At 36.6% G+C, this 12636-nt stretch overlaps 1 protein-coding gene across 2 annotated transcripts; it reads left to right on the forward strand.

Annotated features, from left to right (window-relative positions):
- Nucleotides 1-322: 322 nt before the first annotated feature.
- On the forward strand, nucleotides 323-11829 carry rec8b (REC8 meiotic recombination protein b). Of its 2 annotated transcripts, none has more exons than XM_055181942.2 (18): nucleotides 323-625; nucleotides 848-916; nucleotides 1222-1364; nucleotides 2508-2583; nucleotides 2755-2875; nucleotides 3381-3444; nucleotides 3536-3603; nucleotides 3899-3980; nucleotides 4407-4485; nucleotides 5753-5921; nucleotides 6099-6236; nucleotides 7576-7648; nucleotides 7917-8074; nucleotides 9386-9434; nucleotides 10551-10626; nucleotides 10816-10932; nucleotides 11016-11122; nucleotides 11203-11829. In XM_055181942.2, exons 1-18 carry the CDS (start codon nucleotides 570-572, stop codon nucleotides 11277-11279), a joined length of 1722 nt encoding a protein of 573 aa, XP_055037917.2. In that variant the 5' UTR covers nucleotides 323-569; the 3' UTR covers nucleotides 11280-11829. The 2 variants fall into 2 exon arrangements, with proteins under 2 accessions (XP_055037917.2, XP_055037916.2); XM_055181941.2 differs by having other exon boundaries at nucleotides 326-625; nucleotides 10813-10932.
- Nucleotides 11830-12636: the final 807 nt, after the last annotated feature.

A 12636-nucleotide genomic window follows, 5' to 3' on the forward strand; every position in this document is an offset into this window, starting at 1 on the left:
ACTCGACAAACAGACTGATTTAATTTCTTACAAATATAAATAAAATGCCACGTAGTATAATTGAGAAAGTTTATGTTTGAGATATTGACTGAGATGATTGTGTACAAAATTATTAGACAGTGAATATATTTTTACAGAAATAAATAATTAGTAAGCATTATTTCAGGCGAATCATTAAACAGTGGGTCTTTAACATTTATTACTACTATTAAATGCGATAGTAAAACTAAAACTAATATATTGTATTGTATTTCCAATGTATTTCCAGTATCTATTTGGTTGTGTAAAAATCTAGTAATTTGCCTTTTAGACAAAATTTGAGCCCTGAAACGCGCCAAAGGTCTGTCTATCGCACACCCTTACGTCACCTGTCAATCAATCCTCAGAAATTCAAATCTGACTGGAAGACTAGTCTCAAGTTTATCGATTTCGCGCTTAGTGCAAGATTTCCACATTATCTCTCTTTTTTTAGTTTTTGGTCAAAGTAAAGTGAAACTAGAAATATTTAGATTAGATTATATATCGATTGTGTTCAGATTTAAGTAAGTTAAACGAAACTCTGAGGTAAAATGTTTTATTATCCAAACGTGCTTCGGCGTCACAGTGGCTGTTTCTCTACTATCTGGTAAGTACTTTAGTATAAACACAATTATACGTCAACAATAATAAAAATATTTATTTAATCGTGGTTTGGCTGAAAATATGCATAACGTAGTCGTGTACCATTGCCTAAATATTATTTGTGTCCACACGCCCGCTATCCACACACTGGGAGCTTGAATTTAAACATGAATTTACTTCATGAAATGTATAGTTTTTTGTTTAAGTTTGTTTTGTTTGTTTTAAGGTTGGCAGCCACCAAAGGCATCAGAATTAGCAGAAGAGAGTACCTCAAGGTCAACATCAGGAGAACATGGTAAAAAAGTTCAACTAATGTGACCCTGCCTGTGAAAACCAAGCTAAAGTAATTTTTGTGATTTACAGTTTTCTGCATAAACATGAAAATATAACCTTGATATCTTTAATATTAACTGCATCAAAAAAGTGAAAATCAGTGATTGAAATCAAATTTAATGCTCAAAATCTCATTATTACATTATGAGACTTTATTTCATAGACATGGTCACATATCAAGCATAACGTAAAAGATATTTTTCCTCAGAAATTGTTTTTGTCATAATTTTAGATGTTAATGAGTTGTTTATGTTTGTGTATTTCAAGTGAGGACATTGTGGATTATGTGATGGTCAAGGTTCCTCCGGTCCACCCCAGTCTTCCTCGGCCTCGTTTCTCTCTCTATCTTTCCTCTCAACTGCAGTATGGTGTGATCATCGTCTACCATCGACAATGTGCTTTTCTGTTGGGTCAGATCATCATCATCATCATAAAAGCAATATGTTGTACTGCTTTGCTTAATATTTTTCTGCACCACTAATCAAAGCAACACTTACATTTATGCATTTGGCTGACACTATCATCCACATTCACTTACAGTGCATTCAAGGTATACATTTAATCATTATGTGTGACTGTGATCCCTGGGTATCGAACCCATGACTATTGCACAGCTAATGGGAACAAGCACTAAATCTATAACCAAACAGAAAATATTAGAAAAATACACTCTTGGCACGGGCCAGTTTAGGTACAGCTTTGTACAAGAGACAGGCACTTGTACAATACAGGATATATATGCAATTTAAAATCCAATGCAAATTACATCCTGTAATAGTACTTAGTAGTGTAGTAATAGTAGTTAATAGTAGTATTACTGAGTCATTTTGCCTTTACATGACTATATAAAGGAAGTGCAGATGCCCAAAGTTCACCCATTATTATTGATCGGCTATATGTATCAGATAAACCTGTTGAGGAAGCCTCTGTTTATTTTGCTATGCAGGAGAGTAATTTTTGGCATCTTTAATGATTTGTATTCAGAATAACTTGCGACACGTTTGCACTGGCAAACCGATTAAAGCTTTTAATGAATGCTAATCTTCTCTCTGTAGTTTCACTATAAAACACATTGTCGTATATTATGTGCAGTTAGGGATTAGTGAGGAAAGATAAGCCTACACTAATGAGATCTGGAGGTACATACAAAAACACCAGCTTAAAGATAACAGGAAACTACCAGACAACTTAATCTATGGAGTTATTTTTTTTGGCATGATGATATCATGTTGAACAATATCCATATTATTTGAAATATATAATACACTACACCTGGACTATCTAAGCTGCAAAATCTTTTTGTTGTCAAACCATGAGCATATTACCAAATATTTACACATCAATGCTTATTCAGTACTCAGAAATCTTGACAAACACTTTTAAGTGGAGTTCTAGGAAAAAAGAAAATGCTACAGAAGTCTAAAATAGTAAAAGTAAATCATAAACTAATGACTGCTTTCACATATATGTCCCTTGGTAGCACTGTATTACATTGTCTGCATTTGTGTTTGTATTGTATAAAATGAAGTATGTTTTGTCTTATTTCTTCACAGAGGAGGTCCAGCAGACCATCGAGCATTTACTTCGCTCAGAGAGAAACCTGCGCATTGACATGCCCGAAGCTGATAGGTTAGACTCAAGGTCGTCTTTGTCATGATGTGTCACTGATATTATTCATTCTGACACCGTCGTTTATATTGTTTTTCATACATGTGACTGTTGTAAACACCATCACTGTTGCTATAGTCTGTCTTGGTCTGTCATTGACTAAGTTGTGCTGGGATTGTATGTTTTTTCTAGGTTGGTCCTGAATGTCCCCAACTCTCTTTTCCAGCTGGAGGAGGGAGAGTGGGCACTGGACCCATTTTTTGGAGTGATGGGTGTTGGTTGCGAACTTCCAACTCCCTCCATGCTACCCGAGGTGACCAAAATTTATGATTTTTGCCTGTGACACAAAACAAAATATTAAAAAAAATTCACAGACAATGCACCACAGACTCAAGCCATATAGGGAGAAAATAGATACATGCGCTGACATGCACATTCATTTTCTTTTGCTAGTGTAGTAGATCTAGTTTTACTAGATTTTCTAGGTTTTGAATACATTTCTGTGTAGATATGCCTTACTTAACATATTTAAATTATATTATTTCCTTCACAAAGCAAGAGAGATGTTTAGATCCTTGAGGGCTTATGTTAACTGAATATAACTGTTCTTCACATGCTAACGTTATTTGCATTAATGCAGGCATGCAGTATGTTTATGAATTCATGCCTGTATTTCAATTATGTATAAACACATTTGTCTTTAATCCCACTCACCTACACACAGTACTATAAAGAATATAACAAAAAACATCACATGAGCTCCATCTTGGCCTTTAGTGAGTTGGTCAACCATGACTGAATTTATTGTTTATCGACAGTCACGGCCAATGACGGAGCCCTCATCTCCTTTGGTGGTCATAAAAGAGATTACGGTGCCTAAAGGTAAGAAATATTGCAACGGATTTGGGTCAAAAGTTTATCATTTTGTTTCTCACAAACCCCCTCTTGCTCTCTCTCTCTCTTTTTATTGAAGGCCTCACTGCTTCTCCTGAATCGATCACCATCAAATACGCATATCCGATACCTGTGCTTCCCGTTGAGGTGAACTCATCAGTGATTTTCACTTTGCGTACATGAATCACACTTCTCCGTATCGCCAATACACCACGCTCATCTTAGATCTTTATTTGAGTCTGTGTACACTAAATAGATGATGTCACTTCAGTGCCCTTTGGCCCCATAAAATGCCTTTAGCTGTCACGTTTTATGTATAAACTGATCATCTACCCACATGAGGCTTAGTCATGGCTACACCAGAATAGACTAAAAGAGTCATATTTTATATGCTGTTTTCCAAGCTCATGTTTTTACCCATCTCATTTGATTATTATATTAGTTTGGTGGAGCGGAGTTACCTGAAGCAACAGCTCAAGAGATCGACATGCTTATGGAGCAACAAGATCAGTTCCATAATGGGGGTGAGATACAAAGACAGACAAAATAGACGGAAGAACGTACAAACCAATCAATAGGCATTTAAATAGATATTGATCTGATTTAAAATACCATTATTAGCTTTACACAGGCCTACACAGATTCATCACCCACGTAACTTAGCAGAAAGCTTCTTAGATTTCAACAGATTTGTAATGTCTAAACACATTCTGTGCTGCTTTAATGTTCACATATTAGATATTTTGACTAATTGGATGGTTTTGGAGTACAAATAAGAGTATATGACATTCAGCTCAGTCTAGAAATTAAGAAAATGTGAAATAATTTGCTGTGTCCTGTCTGGGCCTGACTGTTTATAACCTTGATCACTTACAGTAGTGGTTCACGATGAATATGGCTTTATACAAATATGTGTTTGACAGTCCGGTCTTTTCCTGTATGCTGTACAGATGAAGAAGATAAAGAGAGAGAGAGGGCGAGAGAGATGGAGCAGTCAGAGACAGATGATGCTATGATCTCTATAGAGCAGTGAGTAACTGTGTGGGACGTTTAAGAAGGAAAAATCCAGAAATACTGATTTCTTCTGGATTCAATTTTTACTTTCTGCTCTACAAACAACAGGTTTAGTTCAAATATACAAAATTAAAGGATATGTCCATTTTCTTAAATACAAAATGTTGATGTCTTTTTTTGTTCAGTCGAGAAGAAATTGTTTTTTGATGAAAAAATTCCAGGATTTTTCTCATTTTAATGGACTTTAATGGACCCCAATAATTTAATGCAGTTTAAAATTGCAGTTCAAAGGACTCTTAACTATCTCAAACGAGGCATAAGGGTCTTACCTAGCAAAACGATTGTCATTTTTGACAAGAAGAATAAAAAATATGCACTTTTAAACCATAACTTATCGTCTTCCTCCAGTCCTGTGACGCGCTAGCGCGACCTCACATAATAAGTCATCACGTCAAGAGGTCACGGATGATGTATGCGAAACCACACCCCAGTGTTTACAAGTGTGGAGAAAGACGTTCAGACGTTGTTGTATGTCGAATGATACTAATTAATGTCTTTGTGTCAGTTTATTGTTTAAAATGGTCCACAAATGTGTGTTTTATATATGTAACACTTGACATTTCGATTTCATATGCAATTACGTGAGGTCGTGCTAGCTCGTCACACCAACGGAGGAAGACGAGAAGTTGTGGTTTAAAAAGTGCATATTTTTTATTTTTCTTGCCAACAATGACAATTGAAATGATTGATAAGCTAGATAAGACTCTTATGCCTCGTTTGAGATTGTGTAGAGTCCTTTAAAACTGCAAATTTAAACTGCATTAAAACTGTTAAGTGTTGGGGTCCATTAAAGTCCATTAAAATTAGAAAAATCCTGGAATGTTTTCCTCAACAAACATAATTTCTTCTCGACTGAACAAAGAAAGACATTAACAGTTTGGATGACATGGTTGTGAGTAAATTATCTAGATATTTTTTTAAGAAAATGGACTAATCCTTTAACAGATTTTATTTCTGCCTTTCTAAACACATCTCTTACAGTATCTCTCAGTTTGGTTGTGTCTCAAAGATAACATGAGTTTAGACAGACAATAGCAGTTTCTCTGCCAAGTGTCCTTGACCTAAATATATCTAAAATAAGGAATCTCTTTAACTGCTAAATGTAATGTAGGCTATAATTATCTTTGCCTGGGACTCTGGCTGTTTATGTTGAAGCATGTTATGTTTTCAAATAAAGATTCACACCTTCCTTGTGGTTTGCTCATGGTCTCCGTGTTTGCAGATTGAAGAACAGTGAAGGCATCGTGGATGATGGGAGTACGCATCTTATAGATGTTGCCTTAGATAGGGTTGCTTTGGAGATGACCCCTCCCCCTATTACCATGCCACCAATCACAGAAGCCAGTGAGAAAGATGTAGAGCAAGAACAAGAGATGGAGCACTCCTTCGAGGTGTGTGTGTGTGGAGTAATGTTCACATTACCTTGCCCATTTCCCCCTAGTGTTTTATAATCCATATGTGTTTTGAAGCGTGAAAGCCATTGCAGCAGTGACTATTACATTGGCTTGAACCCACAACAGTGTTTTACTGTTTAATAAACCCTTTTTAATTTTTATTTTCTTTCTCAGACCCCCTCAGCGGAAGAACAAGTGCGTCCGAAGAGACGAGGTAAACGCCAACTGATCTTTGCCGACCAACAAACACAGATTTCCCAGGATGCAATGCGGCAACAGATTAACAACCCTCTGATTGAAACTCACTCTCTGGTAAATGATCAAATTAGCAGGGGTGGGAATCGTTAGGCACCTTATGATTAGATTTTGAATCAAGGGGTCATGATGCAATTACAAAATGATACTTGATGCATTTAATTTGTTCAGGAGTAAAGGGGTGCACAGAAAATAATCTGTGGCATCAAAGCTTTCTTAAATTTGGTTGATGTCCAGTAAAGGTTCAAACACACATAGTATTGCATGCTACATGGCACCTGTATTCTTTTGCTTGTTTTTTAAATACATCAAATTGTTAATAATTAAAGGATTAGTCCATTTTCTTAAAAAAATCCAGATAATTTACTCACCACCATGTCATCCAAAATGTTGATGTCTTTCTTTTTTCAGTCGAAAAGAAATTATGTTTTTTGAGGAAAACATTCCAAAATTTTTCTCATTTTAATGGACTTCAATGGACCCCAACACTTAACAGTTTTAATGCAGTTTCAAAGCAGCTTCAAAGGACTCTAAACGATCCCAAACGAGGCATAAGGGTCTTATCTAGTGAAACGATTGTCATTTTTGACAAGAAAAATATAAAATATGCACTTTTAAACCACAACTTCTCATCTTCCTCCGGATGTGTGGCGAGCCAGCGCGACCTCAGGTAATTGCGTAATGCCGTGGAAAGGTCACATGTTACATATATGAAACGCACATTTGCGGACCATTTTAAACAATAAACTGACACAAAGACATTAATTAGTATCATTCCACATACAACAATGTTGGAACGGTCCTCTTTCTCCACACTTGTAAACACTGGGGCGTAGTTTTGATCCGTGACCTCTTGACGTGACGTTTTATGCGAGGTCGCGCTGGGAAGTCACAGGACCGGAGGAAGACAAGAAGTTGTGGTTTAAACGTGCTTTTTTTTCTTGCCAAAAATGACAATCGTTTCGCTAGAAAAGACCCTTATGCCTCGTTTGAGATCGTCCTTTGAAACTGCAATTTTAAACTGCATTAAAAGTTAAGTATTGGGGTCTATTAAAGTACATTAAAATGAGAAAAATCCTGGAATGTTTTCCTTAAAAAACATAATTTCTACTTGACTGAACAAAGAAAGAAATCGACATTTTGGATGACATGGTGGTGAGTAAATTATCTGGATTTTTATTTTTAAAGAAAATTGACTAATCCTTTAATGTAAAATTCAATGTTTTTGTGTACCGACGTAGAATTGTTTAACAAAGCATCACACATTCATAGGTTTTATGAATATACTGTAAGTTCTTTATTTTTGTAAAATCTGTACTGTCCTCTACCTTACTTGCATTACATATCATGCATCTTTTTAATTCTGTCCATCTATCTCTCCCTCTTTTATCCATAGTCTGATGTGCTCCTGAATTTTCCTGCTTCCCGTAAGCCATCAGCAGCAGTTCTGCTCAGCACACCGTGTAACTGTACGTCATAATGCACTTATGATGTGCCTGAACACCTTTCATAAATGGGACTATACATCAGAAATGTACAGCATCTACAAATAACTCCTATTTATCCATGCTGTATGTTCCAACATCAAATATTTATGGAACTATATTTATAAACAGGGCAACTTATATGCAAGCTTTGGACCATCAAAACATTTAGCAGTTTTATTCAGAGGTCACCTCTAGTTTAGCAAACATTACTCTTCTAACCATTGACATGCTGCTGGTCTTTACAATGCAGTACTCATTCACCCTGACCTCCAGTCGCTATGGAAATGCTGCAGCGTTGCACCCGTCCTCCCCCGCCCATCAAGGAAACGGCGAGCACAGGACGAGAGCGAGCTGTCAGAAATAGAGAAAGAAAGAGGGATGGATTTGATTAAAGAGTCTAGTCGAGAGGTAAATGCCACTTTCAATACTAACAGAGGTGTCGTGTCTGATGGCATTTAAAGGAAGAATTTTGATATATAGGTTTTTGGGTTATCAAGGTCACCTCACCCATATTTAAAACCATCATGTTAGTAGCCTACTTAAAGGAATAATTCACCCAATAATTCATTTATGGTTTCATTTCTGCTGAATGCACAAGATGTTAACACAGTTATTTTCATAAAATAAAAGTGAATGGGGACTAGTGTTAGGCTCTACTAATCATCAAAAACATCATTGATAATACATACGACTTGTGCACTATATTCTCAGTCCTTTTAATAGCTTTGTACGTTGAGCAGGCTGAAATTTGAATGCTTTTGCATATTCAAACATGATATTGTGATTGCTTACAACTCTATAGTCTCCATTCACTTTTATTGCATGGAAATGTCATGTAAGCATACTTCAGAAGCAGTGGCGGCCGGTGACTTCTCTTCCAAGGGGTGCGAATTTAAAATATGTGTTCGGAGTGTCACGTGTGTTGCTCGTCATGTCAAAATACGTGCCTGCTGCAGACACGTCAAAAGGGTTTATGATAAGAGACGCTCACGTTTACAAAATATTCGCAAAACACTCACTTAAAGGTGCAGTGTGTCATTTTTAGAAGGATCTCTTGACAGAAATGCAAAATAATATAGAAGTCTATATTATCGGGGGTGTGTAAAGACCTTTCATAATAAACCGTTATGTGTTTATTACCTTAGAACAAGACCTTTTTATCTACATACAAAGAGAGTCCCCTTACATGGAAGTCGGCATTTTTCCACAGAAGCCCTTAATGGACAATTTTTTACTAAGTTGTCTCCGACGATGACATGTTTGTCCGGTGGCAGCTACCGTAGCTTCTCTATGCGTTTCAAATGCGAGGGGTGAGCAGTGGACTAAGCCGTTGATTGCAGTTTGCAACCTCACCACTAGATGCAGCTAAAATTTACACACTGCACCTTTAACACTAAACTCTGATTACATGAGATTAAGTGAGTATCTGGCATCTCTTTTATCATAAACCCCTTCGACACTTATTTTGACATGACACGTGATGCACATAAGTTTACATGACGTGCCGAACACATATTTTGACATGACGGGCCTCACACGTGAAGGGCAAAATTCATGTTGTAACGAGCTTCCCATCATGCGCCCCTGAAAAATAAGTCAACGGCCGCCACTGTTCAGAACGTCTTTTCCTGTGTCCCATTAATAATGGAAAGTCATAGGATTATGCATTTTTTATTTAATCTATATTTAATCCTCTCTCTGTGTTTTTTGTATGTTCAGGTGGTCAGGGAATCAAGTGAGGCTGCTCTTGTTCTTTCTGAGCTTTCAGGTGAGAACCAAACATTTCTCTATTATTCCCTAATAAAGTAAATGTGAAGTCATTAATATGTCTGTTGACATATACGTTGTAGTACCAACGATATGTTATGATTTATTTAGGATTTATTATAAGACTTTTCTATAGTTTTTCATAATTTTGCAAAACAGCTTTACAGGAAATACATATTAGTAAAGACCATAGAGGCGTAATGGAAAAAAATATATAGGGAGCTTATATTTAACCTAAGATAAATATTAGCAATACTAACTATACAAATAATAGTCTATAAGATTTTAATTGGTTTCTAAATAGAAAGATTGAACAGGGTTCCAACGGGTCCTTGAAATACTTGAAAGTTTGTGAATCTGGGGGAGAAAATTCAAGGCCCTGGGAAGTTTTTGAAAATATACATACATAAATACAGGTCATTGAAAGCGCTTGAATCTATTTTATGCAAGAAGTTTGCTGGAAAAAAATCCATATTATTCCCTGTGTAGTGTAGGATAATATCATAAAAATTCTAGACTTTTTAAGCACACGTGCTAATCTGTTCGCTTTAAATGCTTATATCTTCTGTATGCGAATGTTGATTCATACCAAAATGCTTTTTGCATAGTTGTGTTTAACACATGAAAATGTCTCGGGTTACGTATGTAACTGTTGTTCCCTCAGAAGGGAACAAGACGCTGCGTCTCCCTTGCCATACTTCCTGCGTCCCTGTAACGCCGTCTTCGGCAATATTTCAGATAGCGATATACTTCCTGGCTCCGGCGTCTCCCTGTCTTTGTCGTTAAGTCTCACAATTGGTTGAATTTGAAATACACATTCAGACACACTTACCCCTGGAGGCGTCCCCAAAGTGTCATCACAGTGACGCAGCACGAGTTCCCTCAAAAGGGAACTGTAACAATGTATTTTAAACGGTAACACAGTGTAAACTTGCTCTGACTTGATGTATCCCCACATTTAGTCCTTGAATTTGAGGGTATTGGACCTGGAAAGTCCTTAAAAGGTCCTTGAATTTGAAGTTAACTAAGGTGTGGGAACACTGATTGAACTAACTGAACTAAAGTCCATATGTCCATTATAAATAATAAAATGCCTAACGTGTGTGTGCGTGTGCAGCCGCTTCTGATGTGCCACTGGATGTGTCTAAAGATGACAAGTCTCAGACTGACCTCATCACTCCTACCAGCAGATGGTGAGAAACAGAAAACGAAAAAAAAAATACATGTTAATAAAGTGAATAAAGTGAAGCAGTTACTAAACATTAATATTGAGGTGCATCATATAGTCTAACTGCCAAATGAATACATGCTGCATTCGACACTATTAAATTATACATGTATGAAAATGTTTTTTTTAAATATACATTTGCGTAAATTAGTAGGTCTCCCATAGAAGAGGCCCCCGATAAAATGGAGGTGATATTAGAGGAGCATGTTGAACTGCCACAAGGAGAGATGGAGCCTGACATGAGAGATGTCAACACGTCTGACCTCCTCAGGTAAAAACGACACATGCAAGCCAACAGTCTAAGTGTATTATCTGGTGAAAATTCAAATCCATCTTTCTATGCTGTGATCATAGACTGATCATGGGCTTTATCAAGCGTTTTGGGAAGGTTTGCTTTCACTCACTGCTGCCTCCAGAGGCCGAGCGAAGCACTACAGCTCATCTGTTCTACAAGACACTGGGTAAGTGGGTTGCAGTGTATACTAAATTTTTTTTTACTGTGGCAAGTGATACTTAATGAGAGTGTTTATGTGATCCACAGAACTGACTTGTGCTCGGAAACTTAGTGTGCATCAGACTGAACCATTTGGAGTCATCACCATTACCATGGGCCACTGAAGAGACTTATACAAACACTAAACTACATCAACATCAGACCGGTACTGTTACATCAAACATTTGCTAAGCACACACACACTACTATGCTTAAATGTATTAAACCAGTTCAGAGTTATAGAAAGAGACATAAGACACGTGTACATAAAACATGAATGTTTTGATAATGTAATGATTGTTCAATAATCAGTTACTGTAATTTTTTATGAGAATTAATGGTTTGCAATGCATGGTTTTTAAAGAGACAACTGTGCTCTTTTTAGTTATTTATAATACTGGTTTTAATGTTTTAATCGTTTTAATCCGTCTCTAACATTTTATGACGTTTAATGCTGTTATTTATTTCAACAATTCTATTTCTATATACCTGTTTGTATTTTCAATTATAAACAAAACAAAAAGCAAGAGATTTTTTACTGTTTTTAATGTGACATGTTAAATACCCCAAAACGGATACAAAGTTATTTATATTGTACTAAAAAAATGAATTTATTCAAAAGTGATGAATTATTGTTATGTTACTGTATTTGTTATATAAAGGATATCAACATTTGTTGTCTTTTCTTAATAACATGGCATAGAAATTATTGTTTTTGCAGACTTAGGACTAAAGTAGTGCAGCTCGTAGTCCCATTTTGATAGCAAAGCTTATTTTTTACACATTCTTAAAATAACCTGAGGTCAATAAAATTATTAAATATGGAGTTAGTATGGGTTCCCACGGGTCCTTGAAATCCTTGAAAGTTTGTGAATCTGGAGGGGAAAAAATCAAGGCCCTGGGAAGTTTTTGAAAATATACATACATAGATACAAGACATTGAAAGTGCTCGAATCTATTTTATCCGCAAGTTTTCTGGAAAAAATCCATGTTATGCCCTGTGTAGTGTAGGATAATATAAAATTCTAGACTTTTTAAGCACATGTGCTAAACTGTTCGCTTTAAAAGCTTATATCTTCTGTATGTGAATGTTGATACATACCAAAATGCTTTTTGGCACAGTTGTGTTTGACACATGAAAACGTCTCGGGTTACGTATGTAACTGTTGTTCCCTGAGAAGGGAACGAGACGCTGCGTCTCCCTTGCCATACTTCCTGCGTCTCTGTTACGCTGTCTTTGGCAATATTTCAGACAGTGATATACTTCCTGGCTCCCGCATCACTCTGTCTTTATCGTTAAGCCTCACCATTGGTTGAATTTGATATACACATTCTGACGCACTTACCCCTGGAGGCGTCCCCAAAGTGTCAGCGCAGTGACATAGCGCGAGTTCCCTCGAAAGGGTAACACGATGTAACATTGCTCTCACTTGAAATGTGTCCCCACATTTAGTCCTTGAATTTGAGGGTATGGGACTTGGA

The sequence above is a fragment of the Misgurnus anguillicaudatus genome, chromosome 25 (assembly GCF_027580225.2).
Source record: "Misgurnus anguillicaudatus chromosome 25, ASM2758022v2, whole genome shotgun sequence".
In the NCBI taxonomy this organism is placed as follows: domain Eukaryota; kingdom Metazoa; phylum Chordata; class Actinopteri; order Cypriniformes; family Cobitidae; genus Misgurnus; species Misgurnus anguillicaudatus.